This window comes from Prunus avium, chromosome 1 (assembly GCF_965620075.1).
Source record: "Prunus avium chromosome 1, drPruAviu1.hap1.1, whole genome shotgun sequence".
NCBI lineage: Eukaryota > Viridiplantae > Streptophyta > Magnoliopsida > Rosales > Rosaceae > Prunus > Prunus avium.
The window spans coordinates 4,756,030-4,777,756 of NC_142284.1; the positions used below are offsets into that span (position 1 = coordinate 4,756,030).

Sequence of the window (21,727 nt, forward strand, 5' to 3'; positions counted from 1 at the left end):
AGAGGGTGTATTTTCGGGGATGTAAAGCCACTTTTCTCCATTTTCCCTCACCTTTTTGCAGCTGGGTCCCACCTGCAAGAGATGTAAAAAAAGATGTACAATTGCATCTAAATATACATCTCCAAGGTGGTGATGTAATTATACATTCATATACACCCCCCCATTGCGGGTGATTCCGATCACAATGGGTGTATATTTAACATACACCCCCTTATACACCCCCTACTGTGGATGCTCTAATAGAGAAGGAATTTAAACCAAATACGTGAATGAGAGTGAGTCTTGCCTCTCTTAGCTAGAAAGTCAGCAACTTGATTAGCTTCTTAAACTAATAGTGAAGATTGATTATCTTAGTTTCACTTCCACTTCTTCTTTCATATTTTTCACTTCCATTTCGATAAGGACGTATGTTGGTTATGCTTAGACTCTAAACTGCACTCGAATTAATGTAATACCCATAGTTTGATTTAGTTTAGTTTGATTCGATTTAGGTCTCAAACTAATAACACAATTGAATTAATTAATTTAATGAATGTTTAGGTTCGGTCATTTTTCTTCGATTAAATAAATATTCTATACCATTTATATATCAAAGAGAACTTTGTACCACAGTGGTGGCCTCCCCCCTTCCCCCTGCTTGACACCCAGGTTCGAAACCCCAAGATTGCGTTTGGTTCATGGGAAAGGAATCTTGGGGATGGAAAACCAATTGCTTTCCCATGTTTGGTAAGTCAGGCATGGGAAAGCATTGCCTAGCACATGGGAAAGTAGGAGGGAAAGTGAATCCTTCCTTCCTACTTGGGTTTCACTTTCCCTTCCCATGGGAAAGTAAGACTAACTTTTTTTTGACTAATTTGTCCTCATAATTACAATTTTTATCCAACAATTATTGGTATTTTTTTATTATTTTAATAGGGATACAATTGGAAAATTAAACAAAATTTGTTTTCCATTCCTACTCAAAACAAACATGGGAAAGGAAATAAAGTGATATTTCCGGGTCACTTTCCCGGCATTAACAAACACGGGAAAGGAATCACCATTTCCCATCCCTTGAAAAATGACATGGGAAATGATTTCCCATCAAATTCATTCCGTGAACCAAACGGAGCCCAATGTTTTCTTTCCTCCCAATGTAACAAAAAAAAAAGACTTTGTACAGAAATGGCACCCTAGCCTAGTTGTCCAAGGGTTGTCTTTGGAGAGCAACTAGTGCGACCCAAGAAGTATCCCACCTTGGGCCTTTGAAAAAACCTCTACAGTCCCTGAGCGCAACCTCAATATTGGGCCTATCTTTACTGAGCTGGAGGGGTCCAACACAAATGAATCCTAGATAAGATGGGAGCTTCTATAATGAGGATGCTATTTGAGGAGTTTATTTGAGGAGGCCCATCTCACCATCAAAAGGGGTGTGGAGCCCCCAATGCACCCCCCCATGTGCTTTGTTTTTTGTTGTTGATGGTGAGATTTCACCTCCTCAAATAACCTCCTCACTCAACCTCCTCATTCTAGCCTTTCTATAGATAACCATTGAAGATGCAGTTCCTGAGCCCAACCTCAATTGGCGAAAGTTAGGCTTGAAGTTAGCTGAAATTGGGCTTGGATATGGCTCAAGTATATATATCTCAATAAATAATTATATTTATATTTTATTCGGTCCCGTTCGGTTAACTGCAGTTTTAGAGGAGATGAAACTGGTCTGAACTGGTCCGGTTCGATTTTTGAATATTTTGAATTGACATTTTTTTTTCAATTCGAATCGGCTCGGTTTTGCGGTTCTCCGGTTCTTATGCCCATTCTGAGCATAATTGCTTCCTGGTTTTGACTGCTTCTGCAAGACTAAAATTGTCATCATCATCAGTGCAGCCAGTGCAGGCTGGCTGCAAGAGAGGGTTATTAGAATTAAAGTGAATACCTCACAGACGCAGACAAACTGCAAATTCTCCATCAAGAAGTAGAATTAGAACTTGACATGGAAAACAAGGTTTTAATGCAGTACAACCACACGGATCCCTGCTCATTTGCGCGTTGGACTACCAAGTACTTACCTCCATCCCTCTTTTTTGCCTTTTTTTATTTTATTTTTTGTTAAATTTAATTATTTTTTAAATATGGGTTTTGGCAGAGAATGCTTCCAGTTCATGACTGCCAGGCCATGGCAACAAGTTATGGATTTTTATTCGGATGTGGTGAAGGACCGCAAGCCCTTATCAGCGTTGTTGGGCAAAGCTTGTTTGAGTAAGAGTAACATTTACAATAGGCTAGAGAGTCTACCGCCATCTCATGATAAGGGTGGGAGGTGGGCACGACTAACATTCAAGATTGTTGTTTCGTATCATGGTGGTTCCTTTGATGGCTGGCAAAGGCAGCCAGGCCTCAACACTGTTCAAAGGTGCTAGCTTTGACAATCTTTGATGCTTTTTTGTACATTGCAAAATTGCCCATGTGGCTTTAACTGTGGTTTTGTTCTTTGTTCAAGTGTTTACGATGTTTGCTCTTGTGTTGGCACTTGGCAGTGTGGTGGAAAAATCTCTGGGAAAATTTGTTGATGAGAGGAAAGCGCAGATGCTGAAAGACAAAGGTTTTCCATTAGAAGGCGCTGCTCTTGTTGCCGGACGCACTGACAAAGGAGTGACTGCCGTTCATCAAGTTTGTTCTTTTTGTACGTTACAACCTCATTCATTGTAACTCATTTAGTTTTAGTTTTAAAAAGATCTGCTCAGGAAGTTCTATAGCAGTTGGTTCATACTTGTCATAAAGGAAAAGAATAGTAAAAGAAAGTGAACCACCAACTCCCTTGCTGAAATAGAGTTGGTTTTAATTCTTGATATTGATGTCATCTGGGGTTGTATAAGGCTAATTGTTTATGCTTTTGCTAGAACAATTTTTCTAAGCATGAGTGATCCTTTTGTTTGCATCATTTAAAAATGAGTCTATATCAATTAGATAACTTATATGTGTTACATTCTTTTGCGCTAACATATGCGCATAATATTTCCTCCATTTTCCTTGAAGCTGTCATTGTTTAGGTACTTGCTACTGGGTGTTTGGTATTAATTTTTCTAAGACAACTGTATTTTTCATTTATGCCTGATGTACGGTAGTCTTCTCCAGTGTTTCTCCATTATAAGATTCTGCCAACTGGCGCATTTGGGGGTTTGCAGATTTTCTAATATTGCTTCATTTGTCTTTTTTAGATACTTGGAGAAAGGATGTCAAATCTCAAGATATTACAGATGCCATCAATAGTGCAGCACCAGGAAAACTCAGGGTCATATCAGTTACTGAGGTGATGTTTTGTTGAGATTTTCCTACAAATCACTAGGTTGAAATCCACTAATCATATTTTGGTTGCTTCAATTCTTTTAGCAAGCTGACCTTGTTATCATTGCTGCTTCAGAACTTTATCTTCTGCATAATGTCTATATTTATTTCTTTACTTTTAATTTTAGTACTCTGATAGCTAGTCTGTCTTACTGTAGGTATCACGTGCCTTCCATCCAAATTTTACTGCCAAATGGAGGCGTTATTTATATATATTTCCATTTAATGATGAGGAGGACATGGAGCAAAGTAATCAGAGTGGAGAGAATGTTCAAAATTTTAAGAGTAAAGAAAATTATCATGAGCATAAAAATGGATGTGATCAATGCAATGAAGCAAATGTTGGAAACTTAGTTATCAACGATAACGAAGACCTTGAAACTCTGAAACCTCGGGAATTCACCGTAAGCAGGGTGAACCAACTTTTACAGAAACTAGAAGGAAAGTTATTATCGTATAAGATGTTTGCACGTGATACCAAACCATCCAGAAATGAGTAAGAATTAAGATTCGATTTTTCATCGGTACTTGGAGGCATATCATTTTTCAGATTATAGTTTTGACCGTTCCTTCGCAACTCCAATTTGCATAATCTTGGCCTAGCTCTTTCAGTGGCCCTAATTTGTATTATTTGGTAACCACTGGTGCATGCACTGCCTTTGACTAGTTTGGTCGAGACCATATTAATTGTCATCCTCTCATCTTGTAATGCACTGGTGTAAGCTGTTGTTTTTCAAAATTCTTATTGTTTCTGTTTGTTTACTTATCTTTCATGCCACATGCCCACAATCCTCAGTTCATTTGTTTCATTGTGTTTGTATATTTATACTGCTCAGGATAACAGAAATAGTGAAGCAATTTTGATGAGATTGAAGTTCATTATAATTTGCATTGGCTTGATTCTATATAGAGGAAAAATTGAAAGGATTATAATGAGTTCTCATGTGTATCCAGCCAGATATATCTCCTGTAATCATCCCAAACCAACTTCCCAACCCGATATATAGGTGCCTGGGAATGACTAGTCTTGTATAGAAATTGATGGCAGAGGTTCAAATGCTATTTCACTGTCTAGGGTCTTTCGAATCAATCATGCTTTCATACACAAGGAAATAACTTTGCTAGCTGAATATCCCCTTAATATTTCCTATCGAAATAATATCCCTTTAATATTGACTTGCCTTAGCAGAGGGAAGTTGTTCTTCCATGTTCTTACAGTATCTGTTTGTCTTTTCAGGGGTCCGCCAACAGAGTGTTTTCTCTACCATGCTCGAGCAAAAGAATCCAAACTACCATGTTCAGTATGAGTTTGCTGCTACTACTAGTCTTGCAAATCTTGTCTCTTCTATTTATATTTTCCTTCTGTGATTTAGGTTTTTTAAGTTCACATCTATTTTGTAGGATGGGACTCAATTATTTAGTTTCTGCACCCATATATACACATGAGACTGACACGAGTAATCATGTTCACTGATGGGAATAACGCGTGCCATAATTTTAGACCTCAATTGCCTCCCTCTCTCAATAATATAGATGGGAATTTGGATGGACAAAGCGTACATGAATAAACTGAATCAGAAAAACCGAAAAAAAATCATATGAGGGCCTCGCCTCAGGAAGTAAATTCTTGGAAAATTTTCAGTATCATCTTGCAGTTTCTAGTCTTCAAACTTTCCACTATGTGAGGACAGGATTTGAAACCGTTCTAACCAATACTTGCCCTAAATCATAAATATCTTATACCTTAAAGGCATGAGTACTTGTGTCCATAAATGTGTGCTTATAATTTATAGTTAGATTGCAGGATTTATCTGAATATACTGTTTAGAACATATTGGATTAAGCACAATGTACGTGGTTACCTTTCACTTTTCTTTTGAATGGGCTGACATATACATTAAAATGATGTGAAATTGTTCCAAACTATTGTTTAGGTGAGCACAAAATACTCTTGGCTGTGCCTTGCCTGCAATGGATTTGATATTTTATTTGCAGAAATTTCGTAACTCTAATTATATGAGCTTCATGCTCGAATATTACATCTGTTGTTGTGAATGTAGTGATCCAGCAAAATGTATACTTACCCATGAGTGTATATGAATTACTAATGGCACTGTGGTTATGTGTAGGAGCATGAGAAAGGAAGAAGGGTTATGTGTATTGAACTTGTTGCTAATCGATTCTTACGCAGGGTAATGAATTTACTTGGTATAATTGAAGCACGAATTTTTTTTTAAAAAAAGTTTCTTTTTTATTTAATGTCTTGTCTGGTTGGTGGGTTTCCATTTGGTTCTTGCAATATTAGCATCGTTGAATGTCCTCTTGACATCTTTGCCAGATTTTACTAATCCTGCTGGTGATCTTATGGTCTTTTACATATATTGCATTTCCACTAACTTGTATGGGGTACTTCGTAGCCAAAATTAACAAAAGAAAAAAATTGGGGGTTACAATTTTCTGCAGATGGTTCGGGTTCTTGTGGCAACCTCAATAAGGGAAGCAGCTGCAGGTGCAGATGAGGATGCATTGCTAAAGCTGATGGATGCTACATGCAGACGTGCCACTGCTCCCCCGGCACCCCCTGATGGTTTATGTCTTGTTGATGTGGGTTATGAAGAATTTGATCCACAAGATTGCCTCATCTTGAAAGAGTGAATGTACAGTGACATTCATGCAGAGGTAGCTTCCGATCTTTAAAGTGAATACAAAGCATACACATTAAACAATGATAAACCCATGTTTTGGTATTAGATGGAAATGTAATTCATCCGATGGATCTCAACCTATCCAAAACACTTCTTTTATGTAACTACTTGCCGCTGAAATTTTTACAGAAATGTCAAATTTTGTTGTGAGGGCTATTCCAGATTAATTCTTGTGATACTTTCTGAACTGAAATCAAGTCAGTTGTGTTTAGTAAGAGAAGTAATGAAGTGGCTTATTGTTCTAACACCCATTGGGTTCCTGCATTATATTCATATGTCAAAATCCAGTTTGGCCGCAGTTTGCAAATTCTATGAGTTCAGGTCGGATGCCTAAAATCTTATGTCGTTTTGAACCAAGAGTGAAAGGAATAGTAGGGTTTGATGTGAGTGGGGCTAATGCAAGTTTTGTTTTGCAAATGATGTGTTAGTCTGTCATTTATTCAAATTTGAGCCCACTCGGCCTCAAGTGTCATTTATCCAAATTTGAGCTCAATTGTGAACTCATGTCATTTATTCGAATCTGAGCCCATTCGGCCTCATCTAATTAGAACAAGCAAGTCTTTTGACCTAAAAAAATAAGAACCTGATGTTTTTTATTCAAAAGTAGAAGGGGTACGGGAATTTACTCACACACTGATACCTAGGGATTTCGAACCTAAGACTTGGTTTTAAGCCAAAGATATGAAAAACTACCAGGGCTGGGCATGGCTATGATTTCCACAAGGATCATACTTTCTTGGTGGGTTAAACTTATACCACTCACTCCTCTCCGAGGGGACTTCCTTCTTTACTTTTCCCATTAAGACTGATATGTCCAATGATATCATTTGGTGAATGGACTTGATGACGTGTCTCTAGTTTTATTGTGTTTTAATTACCTTCCCATCATATTATTTCAAATCCCTCCATCAGCATCGTCAATTCCATCAATTTCAGTCATGCCTTGATTAACTCCATCAACATCATCAATTCCATCAAATCTCTGTCATGCCTTGAATTCTCTTTTTTTTTTTTTGGTTGTTGTTGTTGTTGCCAAATCTGTCATGACGTGTCTCTGTCATGCCTTCATTATTCTTTTGGGGGAAACTTTTCTCCTTGATTATTGTTATTGTATTTTCCTTTCTTAGTAACATCTCACATGCATAATTTCTGTAACCTTGGTGCCTTGCACACCCTATGAAATACACAATTAATTATTCAATTCCTTTTTAAATTAACATTTTTTTGGTTACCTATAGAATCATCAGATACATCACACGCTACAGAACGAAGGTGTAGTGAACAGAAATTAAAAGGGGTTGATTCTAGAGTTTTTTACTTGCTCTGATAGATTTCTGGTGTGACTTTTTGTCATGTTTTTAGAGAAGCCAATGTAGTGGCACATAGATTAGCTCGTTCTACCTTGTCGGCATTCAATTCGAGGAAACTTTTGTCTCTCCAGTAAATCACCAATTGTTTGAAGAAAAACAAAAATAAAATGAAAGAGTTGAAAGAGGGCTGACAGATATCAATCTCATGCTCAAATTTTTCAAAGGTGGACCGGATAATTCTCATGCAAAATACACATATAACCCATGTTGCACAAAATTACAGGAATTAAGGAAAAGACTTCGTCAACTTTTAGACAACCCCATTTCTCCAATGATCCCTCCCCATTTGACCCTTGTAAACAGCCCTTCCAAACTTCTATTCTTAGCCTTTTTCTCATCTCCTCTTTCTCTCTCATCACTCACTCTTTCCCCTCTCTATCTCAATGCCATCAAAATTAACCACTATCAACCTTCAAATCCTTCTTCACCCGCACCCTGACTCAATTTTTGCAGCGCAGCCCCCTCTAAAAGGGCGCACACGCTGCCCCTACTTGTGCGTGTACGTACAACCCTATTATGCAACGTACCTACACCACCATTATGGAACACCAACAACAACAACAACGTAACAAGAAGAACATCATGGTGATGATGATGCTTCGCGCATCATTGTTGTCTCGTACCATGATCCTGTTCTTCGTTCTTGTGTTGTTGAATGTTCGTGTTGCCTCTTCTGCCGGGGCTTCTGATACCGAAACCCTCCTCAAGTTCAAGGATTCCTTGAAGAACACGGATGGATTGACCAATTGGAAAAGTTCATCCATGCCATGCAAAGGAGCAACGGCGAATTGGGTTGGAATTCGTTGCGATGGAAAGGGGAGAGTTTGGGGTCTGCAGCTTGAGGAAATGGGGCTCAATGGTGACATCAATGTGGACATACTCAAGGACCTGCCTGACTTACGAACCATAAGCTTTATGAAGAACAACTTTGATGGTCCCATGCCTGATTTGAGGAAACTTATTGCCTTAAAAACTGTCTACTTGTCTGATAACAAATTCTCTGGGGCCATTCCTCCCGATTGGTTCGCAGGAATGTCTTCGTTGAAGAAGGTTCACTTGGCGAATAATCAGTTTACGGGGGAGATTCCTAGGTCGTTGACAGGTTTGGACAAGCTGGTGGAGCTGAGTCTTGAAAAGAACAAATTTAAAGGCAAAATACCAGATTTTAGGCAGCCCGCCGGGTTCACAACCTTTAATGTGTCTAACAACAAATTGGAGGGTGAGATCCCGGAAGGCCTTCGGAAATTGGATGCAAGCTCCTTTGCTGGTGAGTCATAAGTTCTCTCTCTCTCTCTCTCTCTCTCTCTCTCTCTCTCTCTCTCTCTCTCAATATCCCCTGAAAGAATCAATAGAAGAAATTAAAGGCTCATCTCATGTATTCTGCTAACGGTGTTTATAATGCATTTCCCTCTCCTTTCGTTCAAGAACCAAACAAAGCGTGGTTTTTTTCCCCATCTTTCTTATTCAACAAGGAGTAGAAAAGCGAGAGTCGAATTTTTGTCATGGGTGTGGATTAAGTTACATAAAGAAAAGTCCGGCGTATCCTTCCTTCTCAGCATCCTTCTCTTAGCTTATGAAATGCCCATTTGGGGTGTTTCATCAAACACAAACACCTTTCCCCCCTAAGGAGAACTTACAGGTTGGTGAGGTAGGGTGGGAAACGGGTTAGGATTACGATAGGTTAAGTAATAAAGCATTGGAGTCATCCTGCATCTTCAAGATTAATACATGAGGAGTTTAAGAATCTGCATAAGAGAAAATTCCTCCTAGCTACCTCAAACATTAATTGATGAATTAGGTTATAAGCCTCTTTTTAAGCAAACCAAACTCATAGAGTGCACATAGACAACAAAATTTTGTTCTTTAAAGAAGTAGAAAATTAACAGTTTTCCCGCCTGAACATGCAGGTAATGAAGATCTATGTGGAGGGACATTAAAAGCATGCCCCTCAAAGAAGCCCGCAACCTGGAGTATCGTGGTGGTTGTGATCATCGTGATAGTAACACTCGCAGCCATTGCTATTGCAGCGTTCTTCATCCTCAGATGCCGCAACAAAGCATCTGAATCATCGATAGAGGCTCCACCGCCATCAACAGAAACTGTCCAGAACAGATCAGTTCGAAACGAACCAGAGCAACAAGCAAGTGCTCCAGGCTCACCCGAAAACTCTAATGGGAGAGAAGTAAGTGGAAAGAATAATAAGGCTGATCAGAGCTTGAAGCTTTCCTTTGTGAGAGATGACAGGGAGAGGTTTGATATGCAAGACTTGCTGAGAGCCTCGGCTGAGGTGTTGGGCAGTGGTTGCTTTGGGTCTTCTTACAAGGCTGCTTTGCTGAGTGGACCAGTGATGGTTGTGAAGAGGTATAAGCAGATGAACAATGTAGGAAAAGAGGAGTTCCAAGAGCATATGAGAAGGATAGGGAGATTGGCACATCCTAATTTGCTTCCACTTGTGGCTTATTATTATAAGAAGGAAGAGAAGCTCTTGATTTCTGACCATGTTCAAAAGGGTAGCTTGGCTGTTCATCTTCATGGTAAGTTCCTTTTAAAACATATAGATGCATTGCACGATCATATTTTCTATACTAGTTGTTCTACAAATAAGTTGATGCATCCTATTATTTTAATAATAAAACTATTTGTATACTGCATTTTGATACATGGTGCTTTTTTTTGGTCGATTACATGATGCATTCGTATGGGTGGATTTTGTCTTGATTGGAGATGTGGTCCATATAGTGTTGCTCCTATAGTAATTTGCATGTTTAATGTTCATATATGGTTATGGACAGTCTTACATTTGTGTTTGAGTTGTATCATGCCTTTCCCCTTTCCCCTCTCCCATATAAGCAATATCACACAACTTTTGGGTATGTTAATATACATCAATCGGTTTTGACATAAAGATCATATATTCTGACCATATTGTAGATCGCATCTCTAATAGAAGTGAAACTAATAATTTCCGATACAAATGAATATCACTTACAATTTGTGGTTGTATTATATCTAGTTTTTTGATAGATAAATATATTTTGGGATATGAGTTTATGCATGGTAAAAATATACATTTGCAAATTAAATGGAACTCGAAAGCACTTTGATCGAATTAATGCCTAATCAATAGTTACTTGGTGTTATTTGCACTTTCTCATCAGGACACCAAACCGTAGGCCAACCAAGCTTAGACTGGCAAACCCGTTTGAAGATTGTCAAAGGAGTAGCCCAGGGCTTACGCTATCTCTACCATGAGCTTCCCAGCCTAGTTGCACCACACGGCCATCTGAAATCCTCAAATGTCCTTCTCAACGAGTCCTACGAGCCCCTCCTCTCCGACTACGGCCTCATCCCCGTGGTGACCCAAGAGCATGCTCACACCCTCATGGTGGCCTACAAGTCCCCAGAGTACATGCAAAGCAAGCGCATCACAAAGAAGACTGACGTGTGGAGCTTCGGCGTGCTGATCTTGGAGATCTTAACTGGGAAGTTGCCCACCAACTTTTTGCAGCATGGGAAGGGAAGTGAGGAGGACTTGGCGAGCTGGGTCAACTCGGTGCCTCAGGACGAGTGGTTCAGTCAGGTGTTTGATAGAGATATGGGGGCTGGCAAGAATAGTGAGGGGGAGATGCTCAAGCTCTTGAACATTGGGTTGGGTTGTTGTGAAGGGGAGGTGGAGAAGAGATGGGATTTGAAAGAGGTTGTGGAGAGGATTGAAGAGGTGAAAGAGAGAGATAATATTCATGGCGATGAAGATTTTCTCTCTTCTTGTGCTAGCGAGGGCGACATGACGAAGATTGTGGGTTGATGATATCATCAAAAATAGTTTTCTTTCTCTTTCTCCATGATCAATCTCTTGATTTGTATCTCTGTCCCAATCCCCCAGGATGAGAGACAACAATGAACTGCTTGTCTATAAGATTTGGATTTATATGCAAGCTCTAGGTTTAAACGAAGTACTTTTTATATTTCATAACATATATAAATTGATTCTAATAACTATTAGTCATCTAATATTAATCATATCCTTACAAGCCAATAAACATTTTATGAAAAAAGTATTGACACATAAAATATTCCTAAGCAAATAGAATTTGCCTTTCACATGTTTCAAATTGGGGGAAGTTTTCCCTAAAAACAGCAATATAAATAAATAAATGTACAATTCTAATTCTTCCAATTATATTGACTATAACCCCTACCTAATGAAAAAGTAAAAATGAATTATATATAGTTTGATAAAAATGATCATTACGTGGGTTAGGCCAGTTGTCTAAGGTAATATGCTTGTCCTCTTGCACCCGAGTTCAATCCCTCCCCCACATTAGAGTAGTTTAGCACTTAGAGCACTTTTTTGAAGAGAATTTTTTTTTTCTTCTATAGTTTGATTCTTGAAGCGTTTCTCCTTAACAGTTTTCAATTTCTCTCTCAATGTTAACATAAATTAAGTAAAAAAACTACTAATGTCGTTTGATCCTAATAATTAGGAGAACTCTGATTCTTATACAACATGGCCATAAAAATGAATTCTCTTGATCAGTCATTGAACAATACAATAGAAGAAGTTGGGTTTTGAATCTTTTCTTCTTCTTCTTTTCATTGTTCTTCAACTTCTTGGATAGCATGGGAGGCTTCTCTAACGTAACGGTACGTAGCGAAGACTTTGATTAACTTTGTTGATGGACTTGGTTAATATTAGAAATGTTAACCGACGGGTCGTTTTGGCATGCATCTTCTCTAGTTAGGGTCAAAGTTAATTGTAATTAATTAACTTCCCGCTAATCATGCTGCATGCATATATCATATATGGGGGTTAGCTCGGAACAGAGTTAATGTTTGTTTTAATTAGCTTCTAGTAGGTTTAATTAAGTACTTCCATGGCCCTTAAGAATGTGAGCGGTTTAAGAGTACAGAAGGGAGAGACACAGAGACAGAGAGCTTTTCATTAAATTTCCTATTTTTCTAATTGAAAGGTTCTGATTTTTTTTTATTTTATAAAAATTTATTTATGTTGTCGTGTCTGCATGTTTGATGAAGAAGAAGTCATCTCTGAATTCGAGAGTTGAGAAGGAGGGATCAAGGAGAGAGAGAATGTCGAATATTGTTGATAATGGAAATCATCAAGGCGCAAGGACAATAGCAGTGGCCGTAGACGAGGGCATTCCCAGCCAAAATGCTTTGAAATGGGCTGTTAATCATCTTCTCTATGGATCTACCCGCCATACTCCTATCAAGCTGCTCCATGTTATTAACCCTTCTAATTCCAATAATAACCCCCATGCAACTGGTATATCTCTCTCTCTCTCTCTCATATGTATAATGCGTGATGAATTACTATTTGTCTAGGTGTTGTATCATATCTCTAAGAGGAGGAGAAATTCTTTGGTCCAACAAGATAACCTCACTCATTCGGCCATGGACGTACACAAGGGAGACCTCTTGCATTAGAGTCCCACACAGGCCCACTCTGGTGGACCCCAATGCAGGGTTCGCCTTGTTTATGTTTTCAGCCGGACGAGTGCGGTGGTCTCACCAGACCAAAGAATTTGTCCTCTAATAGACGCATGACTCACATGTCTCACATAAGTGCAGTGAGTTTCGTATGTTGAGATGGTACAAATAGTAGTATTCTTTCAAGCATGATTGAAACATTTTGGTTTCTGGGTGCCATGGGAACAACGCAATTAATGAAGGGCAAGCTCATGAACCTCCAAACATGGACTTCATGCTTCCATTTCGGTGCTATTGTACTCGCAAACGAGTGAGTTCATTTCTTAACTAGGATTTTTTATTTTATTCATACAAGAAGCTAGCTATATTGAATGATTTGGAATCATAATAAGGAGATCATGTGGTTGATTGATTTGTGCAACTAATTAATATTATTAGGTACAATGTGAGACTGTTGTGCTGGAGGATCAAGATGTGGCTGAGGCATTACTTGACTACATTTCCCGCAATGGCATTGAGTTTATTGTTCTCGGTGCCACTGCTACATCCAGGATTGGGTTTTCTAGGTATACATATAAACACATATATACACATTTTCTCTTATCAGGACGTCTAGAATTTCTTATCGTATGGACGCCATTGTTTCTTTCAGTTTTCCTCTCTGCTTTCCTCCCTGTCTTTTGTACTCATATGCTTCAACGAGCAGCAGTGGGTATACAAAACAAGCTTTAGATGTAAGAAATATAGCTGCAACAATGGCGTCCATACGGTAAGGAAATCTGGACATTCCGATAAGAGAAGAACTGATATATATATGTAAGATTCTGTGTGTTTCTGGGTTTCTGTGTGTTCAAACTCCTCTGATGGTCAAAATATGTTGTTCGATCAGGCGTCTGTTCAAGGCATCTGAGTCTATTCCAGGCAGAGTCCTAAAGTTGGCACCACATTTCTGCTCTGTATACACCATCAAACAAGGTAGGGTATGCGAAGGGCGCGAAGCCTCTCGTCCTCTACCAAACATTCGAGCAGCTGATGAGAGGGCAGAAGAATCTAATCACATGTAAGCAAGATTCAATCTGATTCAGATTCACAACATGACAACATATATAAGCATCTAAGTGTGGTCGTCCGCATTCTGGACTGCACTCAAACTGCTGCTATGAATCTATCTTTTACTTATTTGACTCATGTATTGATTAATTGATTTGGTTGATGCATGTCATTCTCTAGAGGCAGAGCTCCAAGCAACAGAGCATATGATGAGGTCTCATTGCCTGACAATGACATCTCGCTTGGAAGACCAAGTACTGATAGCATATCTTTTTACCAAAATTTTGGGTCTGCTGATATGAGCCGAGTTCTTTCAGAATCCTCAAATTACTTGGAGAGTATTGCAAAACTAGAATCAGATTTTGACAGTTTCGATTTGAACACTCCACATGAACTGTCATCAACTGCCCAAGGAATGCCATTCCTGTCACAGAAAGTATTGGTAAGTTATCTGAAAAAGGATATGAGTAAAAGTCAGACAACTTGAATCATTTGAATGTGGACTTAATTTGGACGTGCATGTGAAAACTTGTACTTGCAGGATGAAATGGAAGATGAGATGAAAAGGCTTAGAGTGGAGCTGAAGCAAACGATGGACATGTACCATACAGCCTGCAAAGAAGCAGTGGCAGCGAAACAGAAGGTCCTATCTACCCTAGAACCCTCTCTAATCTTCCTAGCTACTTAATGAGATCAACATTCAATTAGGTTTTGCATTTCCCATCTAAAAATATTCACTTATGCGTTCACAATCACATAGTTTTACTCTCATGGTTTTAAGGATATATATAAATTCAACTCTTACCTTCTAAGATTTTAGCAAAACAAATTTATGCAAGCATATGGTATAAAGAAGCTCATCTATTTTGTCATTTGATTCATGTATTAGTTGTATTTGGTTTTCCAATAATTATTCTAAATTGAAGTGCTTTCATCTTATTCATTCAATACAGACTATTGAGCTGGAAGAGTGGAAAATGAAAGAAGGGCAAAGACTAGAAGAGACACGACGTGCCCTAGACGCAACTCTGGCAGCTATGGAGAAGGAAAGAGCCAACTCTAAGGCAACAATTTTGGCAGCTGATGGCGGAGCAGCTGAGCGGTTTGCTGAGAAAGAGGTGCAAAGGACCATAAATGCAGATCAGATTTTCAAAGCTCTAAGAGAGGCTAATGATGAAGAGAAGAAAAGGGTTTTGGATGCTTTAGGCCAGTCTCATATAGTTTTCAAATACCAAAGCTTAGTTCATATTTTAGTTGTTTTATTTTTATTTTCTTTGTACTATTCACTATTTTAGTGGTGAACTTGTTTCAACAAGATTTACAGGAGCGTTTTTCTTTGTTTATATGCAAGGAAACTAGTTAGCATTATGTAGGCATTCTGTATCTTTCCTAATTATTGAAGAAAAAGAAATTAAAACCAGATTGTTGTCCAGAGTTTTTTTTCTCTGTCGAAAGATCGTTGTCCTGAGTTTGATCTATATTGAACCTTGAATTTTCTAGCTCATATCTTGAACATGACAAAAGGTTTATAAGAATTTGGCTGCAGTCAAATCTGGCAGCAAAATCTTAAAATTTCTTTTGAAGGCCAAAATATAATGAGGACATATGCGATTATATGGACTATGTTGTCAATCACATATACATATTTTGCTCTGAGATAAGCCTCTTGAAATTCAACAAAAAATTACTCCACGATTTAAAATTACCAAATTAAACTTACGAAAGACAGAATCATAGCCAAACAAAAAAGAAAGAAAAGAACAAATGGCAGCATCATAATAAATTTTATATGACTGTAACAACCTGGCTAGGACTGGTCAGTTTATATGCCACTACAAGAATGAGAGGCTCATCACGTCATATTAGGAAAAGTGTGGTTACTAATTTGTTAATTTTAATATATTATTATTAAGTTAAAAGTAATTATTGTTAGACAACCGCTATTTTACAAAAATCTTGATTGTCTAACATGGTATCGAAGCTCAATTGCAAAAAGCTGTTATGGTCAAAACCTGCAATCTTCATTCCCCAATTCTCTGTGATTTACAAGATGCATTCTGGAGCTGTACTTATATGTTTTTCTCTAATTGCATTTTATCTGTTTCTCCACGTGTCGGAAGAGGCTACACGCAAGGGTGCGTCAAATATACATTGTCACCATTCTCTAACATTTTCGGCTTTTGGAGTTAGTGGTTGTCTAACAAATTAACAATTTCCATATGCCTTGCTAACGAAAATATAAAGATGAATTTTGTTGACATTTCCTTTCTCTCCTGGTCTACGCATGATTATCCATCCAAAAACTCCTGTATTAGAAAGTCAACAAAAAATGACTCACCAGGCTTGCTGTCAAAAAGGCCAGAACCATGCAACTGCCTCAAGAAGACCTCTAGAATTCTTGGGCTTTGTTTTCAACTCTTCTAGATTTTCTGCTAGGACCTTTATGGGGCAAGTTTTTCTAATTTTGGAACAGGCAGTGCATTGAAGTTACAACTGCTCCCTCCACTGCATATATATTGGAAGCCTTATATCCTATAATGTAATTTGACGCCTATTCTATAATCGGAGAGAGAGAGAGAGAGAGAGAGAACAGATTAAGGGTGGTGAACGTAATTGGTTTTTGAGAGAATAACAAAGCTTCTGTGCCAAGGCATTGCCGGTGAGTCATACGAGATCAAGACCTTCCGAAGAGAGCATAAGAGGGTGCCAAGAATACTGAGGTTCTCCATTACGGAATTTTTTCATTCTAAGAGTCTCAGACATCCTTATCACGCTAGCTGGTTTCAGTTTCGTGGAGAGTTTTGAGGATTTTAATTAATTCATTCACAGAAAGAGAAATGGGAAGAGAACAAGCACAAAACAGGTTAGATACGGTGGCAGTGGCAATAGACAAGGACAAATCAAGTCAATATGCTATCAAATGGACAGTTGAAAATATTCTCACCAGGGGCCAAGCTCTCACACTGCTCCATGTTAAACATAGAACTGCAGTTTCCAGCCAAAGTATATATCAGTCAATCAATCTCTCTATCTATCTATCTCCTATTCATGTATATATATCATGATCTTAACTAAGATTATAATAATACCTTCGTTCTGTTTTTCTCATCTTATGCTGCAGCCAGGTGCACGGTTCCTATCTCCGAAGTCACAGAGGAGGCTGCAAAAGCGCACAAAAGCCAACTTGAAGCTCAAGCCAACGAGTTGTTTCTACCGTTCCGCTGCTTTTGCGCGAAAAAGGATGTGAGTCATACTTCTATATAATATCATTACTTTTGTTTGCGCAACGTAGTTTCTTCTCCTTATAGTTTTCATCTTTGCAACAGCTAAAATGCAATGAAGTCATAATTGAGGATACAAATACAGCAAAAGCTCTGGTTAACTATGTTATCAATAATTCAATTGACATTTTGGTACTTGGCGCACCAGCAAGACACGGCCTTCTCAGGTAATTGGTTCTCAACATTCCAATCTAACCTTACCAATGAAGTAATCAGTGATTTAGTGTTATACCTTAGTTCGTGCTTCTTGGAAGACAACGATTAAGCATGCATCCTAAATATATATCTATCTTGTAACAGATTCAAAACTACAGATGTTCCAAGCACCGTGTCAAAAGAGGCACCGGATTTCTGCACTGTGTATGTCATTGGCAAAGGAAAGATCTCATCTATGCATTGTGCTACCAGAACATTGCCCCGTAAAGCTTCCTCGCGTAATCAAATACAGGACCAACCCAGAAAAGTTTTTGAATCAAATTATACATTCAATCACAACCAGCAACCTAGAGGTTTGTTAGGTTGTGTTCCAGCCTCATGTTATATATATATATATATATATTAACTTGTTTTTCACCTCATATATCTGGTTTTTGTCATTACTCACTCAAGTTTCTTTGATCAATACAGCATCAGAGAGGACTCAGTATCCACCCCATAGTATGCTAGATGGCATTGAAATCAGGTAATCTCCGGTACACTGATTGTTTGGGAGACAAAATGTGTAGACAATGATGCTAAAAACAATTAATCATGGAAGAGGTGTACATAGTAACTAGTTAGCTGCTCTCCTTATTTTGTCTAATATATATACACACACACAAACACGTATGTTTATATGTATGTATCTATGTAGGTATGTATGAATGCTTGTTTGTATGTATCTTTGTATTTATCTATGTATATATGCATCCATATAAACAGTATTTGAAGGTTTAGTTTGTAGGTATGCGACTTTTCATTTGGAAATGTTTGTCTATGCTCTCATTCAATCATGCACTATCTGTACTGCCGGGCATGGCTCGCCCAGGCATTCCCTAGATGAAGTTTCAGTTAATGTGTTAAAAGGCTTCTAAATGGATATATATATATATATTTATGTGCAACAACCATAATACTGAAAAAGAGTATGTGAATGCACAATTAACGAAAGGACTAACATAATAAAATATATGCAGGTCGCCATTCACAAGAGCAACAGCTTCAAATAACAAATCATATGAGCTCTCGTCAGAGACCGATATATCATTCGTGAGTAGTGGAAGGCCAAGTGTGGATAAATTGTTTCCTTCTTTCTATGATGGTATGGAATCAGGACCTCGAAGTTCAATCAGCTCAGATATGGACACCATAAGCTCTACATCATCTTACTCAGGACACAAGTTCATTGACATGAACTCTTTGCAACATGAATTCTCATCCTCCTCAATTGAAAGTGAAAATTCATGCTCATCGCGGAATATGGTAAGACAATTTTTCTAGCATAGTAAACTTTTTTGCACCACCAACCCTTCAAGCTTTGGAGCTTTATCACTTTCGTCAGAAGCTAATATACCAGAAATGTTTATCTGAGACAGCTCCCATAGTGTGCCTTCAACAATTGATACATTAAATGACCAATATTTGCCATTGGTTTGAGTAGTTTTAATGCCACGATTCATAAAGACGCACATATTACAAAAACATACACACGGGAATAGTTCAGAATACTAATACTTAATTGCTAATAATAGGATGAAATGGAAGCTGAAATGAGGAGGCTCAGGCTAGAGCTCAAGCAAACGATGGACATGTACAGTACAGCCTGCAAGGAGGCACTCACGGCAAAAGAGAAGGTATTGATGCAATAGCTTTTTTCGAGCATAGACTAAAACAAAGTTTTGGAATCAACCCTAAAATTTCAATTTTTGATAAAATCAACGACAAATGGTGAGTACACATTGATATATGTAATGAATCTTTAGTACTATCCATGTAAGAATGGAATTTTTTTTTTATCATTCTACCAAACAGTGTACATATGACCTCTCTTCACCTCACATTTTCACAACGCAGCCTTGAAAATCCACAAAAAGGTTTGAGAATCATCATCTAGTAGGCCTAATTGGTATAGTTAGCCCTGCATCTCTCTCTCTCTCTCTCTCTCTCTCTCTCTCTCTCTCTCACACACACACACACACACACACACACACATATAGGGACACTTCTATATAGTGTCACATAGTGCATCTTATGCCTCTTACAATTCCTAAAGGTGCTAGCAGATGCAAGTGTATCTAGCAAAAGCTGAAATAACAAAGCTACATGTCCAACCATACACAAAAAGAGATGAATTCATTTGATGGAATATAGATCTTGGGTTTAGAACAACTATTCATCCATAAATTCTAATAACATATCATCACAGGCAATGGAACTTCAACAATGGAAATTGGAAGAAGAACAGAGATTACACGAGGCACGGATAGCTGAGGAAGCTGCATTGGCACTTGCAGATGAGCAGAAAATAAAATGTATGGCAGCCATGGAGGCTGCAGAATCAGCTCAAAGGATTGCAGTACTGGAAGCACAGAAAAGGAGGAATGCAGAAATGAAAGCCCTTAGAGAAACTGAGAGGAAGAAGGCATTAGAAGCAAAAACATATGATTTCATGTACAGGAAATACACAATTGAGGAGATCGAAGTAGCAACAAAGAATTTTTCAAATGTAAACAAGATTGGGGAAGGAGGCTATGGGCCAGTATACAGAGGTGAACTAGACCACACACCAGTGGCAATAAAAGTTCTACGTCCGGATGCAGCTCAAGGACGGTCGCAGTTCCAGCAAGAGGTTGGTGACTTTGCTCATTATCAAACTTTAAGGTTTATAAACAATTATTAGGCAATTCATGTGTTGAATCTGATCATGAATGAATTGAAGATTGAACTCTCACATTGTTGCCAAAACTAGGAACATGTTGTTTGAAAACAAAAGCAGACAGATCCAATGATTTTCTTATGATACTGAAGGGGAACACGAGTATAAAAAATTACTTAAAAAACAAAAAGAGAGAGAATAGACATACTTAAATAGATAAAAAGATAACTTCTCTGGTTTAAGAAGTTGCTCGGGCATCAAACAAAGAGTTGAATCAAATAGTTCTTCAAGTGATTTATTGTACATCTAAAAGTAGTTAATACCAATCCCCCAACCCTTTCAAGTTGTAACAGTTCAATTAGAAATGCTAGGATTATTGATATTTCATACTCTCAAAGGCTAATAAGCTTCATCTTTCTAAGCCATTTATATTGTTTGTGTCTTTCTGAGAAATATATCTGGTAACTCTTAACTATGCAGGTTCAAGTATTGAGTTGCATGCGCCATCCAAACATGGTTCTCCTTCTTGGAGCCTGCCCAGAGTATGGTTGCCTGGTCTATGAGTACATGGCTAATGGGAGCTTAGAAGACTGTCTCTTCCGGCGAGGTAACACCCCAGTTATTCCTTGGCAACTAAGGTTCCATATAGCTGCAGAAATTGGCACCGGACTTTTGTTCCTTCATCATACCAAGCCAGAACCCCTTGTACACCGTGACCTGAAACCCGGAAACATTTTGCTAGACCATAACTATGTGAGCAAGATCAGTGATGTAGGTTTGGCCAGGCTAGTCCCTCCATCAGTAGCCGATTCAGTCACTCAATATCATATGACATCAACAGCCGGAACATTCTATTATATAGACCCAGAGTATCAGCAAACTGGGATGCTTGGAATCAAATCTGATATCTACTCACTTGGGATCATGTTTCTACAACTAATAACAGCCAAGCCACCAATGGGTTTGACTCATCATGTTCAGCGGGCTATCGAGAAAGGGACTTTCCCAGAGATGCTTGACCCTGCTGTTCCTGACTGGCCAGTTGAGGAAGCCTTAAAGTTTGCCAAGATAGCTTTACAATGTGCCGAATTGAGGCGTAAAGACAGACCGGATCTTGGAAATGTTGTGCTACCTGAGCTGAACAGATTGAGAAAACTAGCCGAAGATAACAAGATGTGTGGCATCCTCGGTGGTGGTGAAGAATTTTCACCAAGTCATGGCCCCATTTCCACAATACAAGTGAGTTTCATAACATAAACCTTGCATTGCACTTGAGGTTCATATTACATACAGCTTAGTGAAACTTCAAATTTTGGCAAACTGAATGAGGTTCATATTACATACAGCCTGTGAAGGCTTCACGAGATTGTTAGCTCTTTTGTTTTTGGATATTTTGTGAACATTTGTACTTATTTATTAACTTTTTGGGGTTTTTCTTTCAGGATGTTATGAGTGACTTTGAGCTACCACAGTCTGGATACTATAGCTCAAGCTCAAGGAGGAGTTCAAGGGCATCATGTTATTATGGAAGAAACTAATACTTTCACTTCAAATACAGCTTTTCAACTTCTTCCAAGTTTAATCCAATTTGATCCAAACCTGCCCATAGATTGTTTAGGAAATTAGGACTATGTTGTGAGTCTGTTGAATATGTATCCATAAATTCTTTATTTTTTGAAAAACAAATCTCCTCTT

The 21,727-nt window shown here is 38.3% G+C and overlaps 4 protein-coding genes across 4 annotated transcripts; all 4 read left to right on the forward strand.

Moving 5' to 3' along the window:
- Window positions 1–1,645: 1,645 nt before the first annotated feature.
- On the forward strand, window positions 1,646–6,276 carry LOC110766203 (Pseudouridine synthase family protein). The gene is made up of 8 exons (XM_021969488.2): window positions 1,646–2,040; window positions 2,126–2,392; window positions 2,517–2,662; window positions 3,198–3,289; window positions 3,483–3,820; window positions 4,562–4,625; window positions 5,454–5,516; window positions 5,788–6,276. Exons 1-8 carry the CDS (start codon window positions 1,973–1,975, stop codon window positions 5,977–5,979), a joined length of 1,230 nt encoding a protein of 409 aa, XP_021825180.1. The 5' UTR covers window positions 1,646–1,972; the 3' UTR covers window positions 5,980–6,276.
- Window positions 6,277–7,713: 1,437 nt separating this feature from the next.
- Window positions 7,714–11,410, forward strand: LOC110766198 (pollen receptor-like kinase 1). Its single transcript, XM_021969481.2, has 3 exons — window positions 7,714–8,666; window positions 9,307–9,933; window positions 10,558–11,410. Exons 1-3 carry the CDS (start codon window positions 7,916–7,918, stop codon window positions 11,202–11,204), a joined length of 2,025 nt encoding a protein of 674 aa, XP_021825173.1. The 5' UTR covers window positions 7,714–7,915; the 3' UTR covers window positions 11,205–11,410.
- A 1,041-nt stretch (window positions 11,411–12,451) lies between these two features.
- On the forward strand, window positions 12,452–15,317 carry LOC110766179 (U-box domain-containing protein 51-like). The gene is made up of 7 exons (XM_088255344.1): window positions 12,452–12,681; window positions 13,067–13,157; window positions 13,286–13,413; window positions 13,737–13,907; window positions 14,078–14,339; window positions 14,439–14,540; window positions 14,851–15,317. Exons 1-7 carry the CDS (start codon window positions 12,488–12,490, stop codon window positions 15,190–15,192), a joined length of 1,290 nt encoding a protein of 429 aa, XP_088111470.1. The 5' UTR covers window positions 12,452–12,487; the 3' UTR covers window positions 15,193–15,317.
- A 1,417-nt stretch (window positions 15,318–16,734) lies between these two features.
- LOC110766178 (U-box domain-containing protein 35-like) lies at window positions 16,735–21,570 on the forward strand. Its single transcript, XM_088247338.1, has 10 exons — window positions 16,735–16,910; window positions 17,023–17,140; window positions 17,224–17,345; window positions 17,479–17,687; window positions 17,806–17,860; window positions 18,345–18,639; window positions 18,909–19,010; window positions 19,583–20,005; window positions 20,513–21,271; window positions 21,475–21,570. Exons 1-10 carry the CDS (start codon window positions 16,735–16,737, stop codon window positions 21,568–21,570), a joined length of 2,355 nt encoding a protein of 784 aa, XP_088103464.1.
- Window positions 21,571–21,727: the final 157 nt, after the last annotated feature.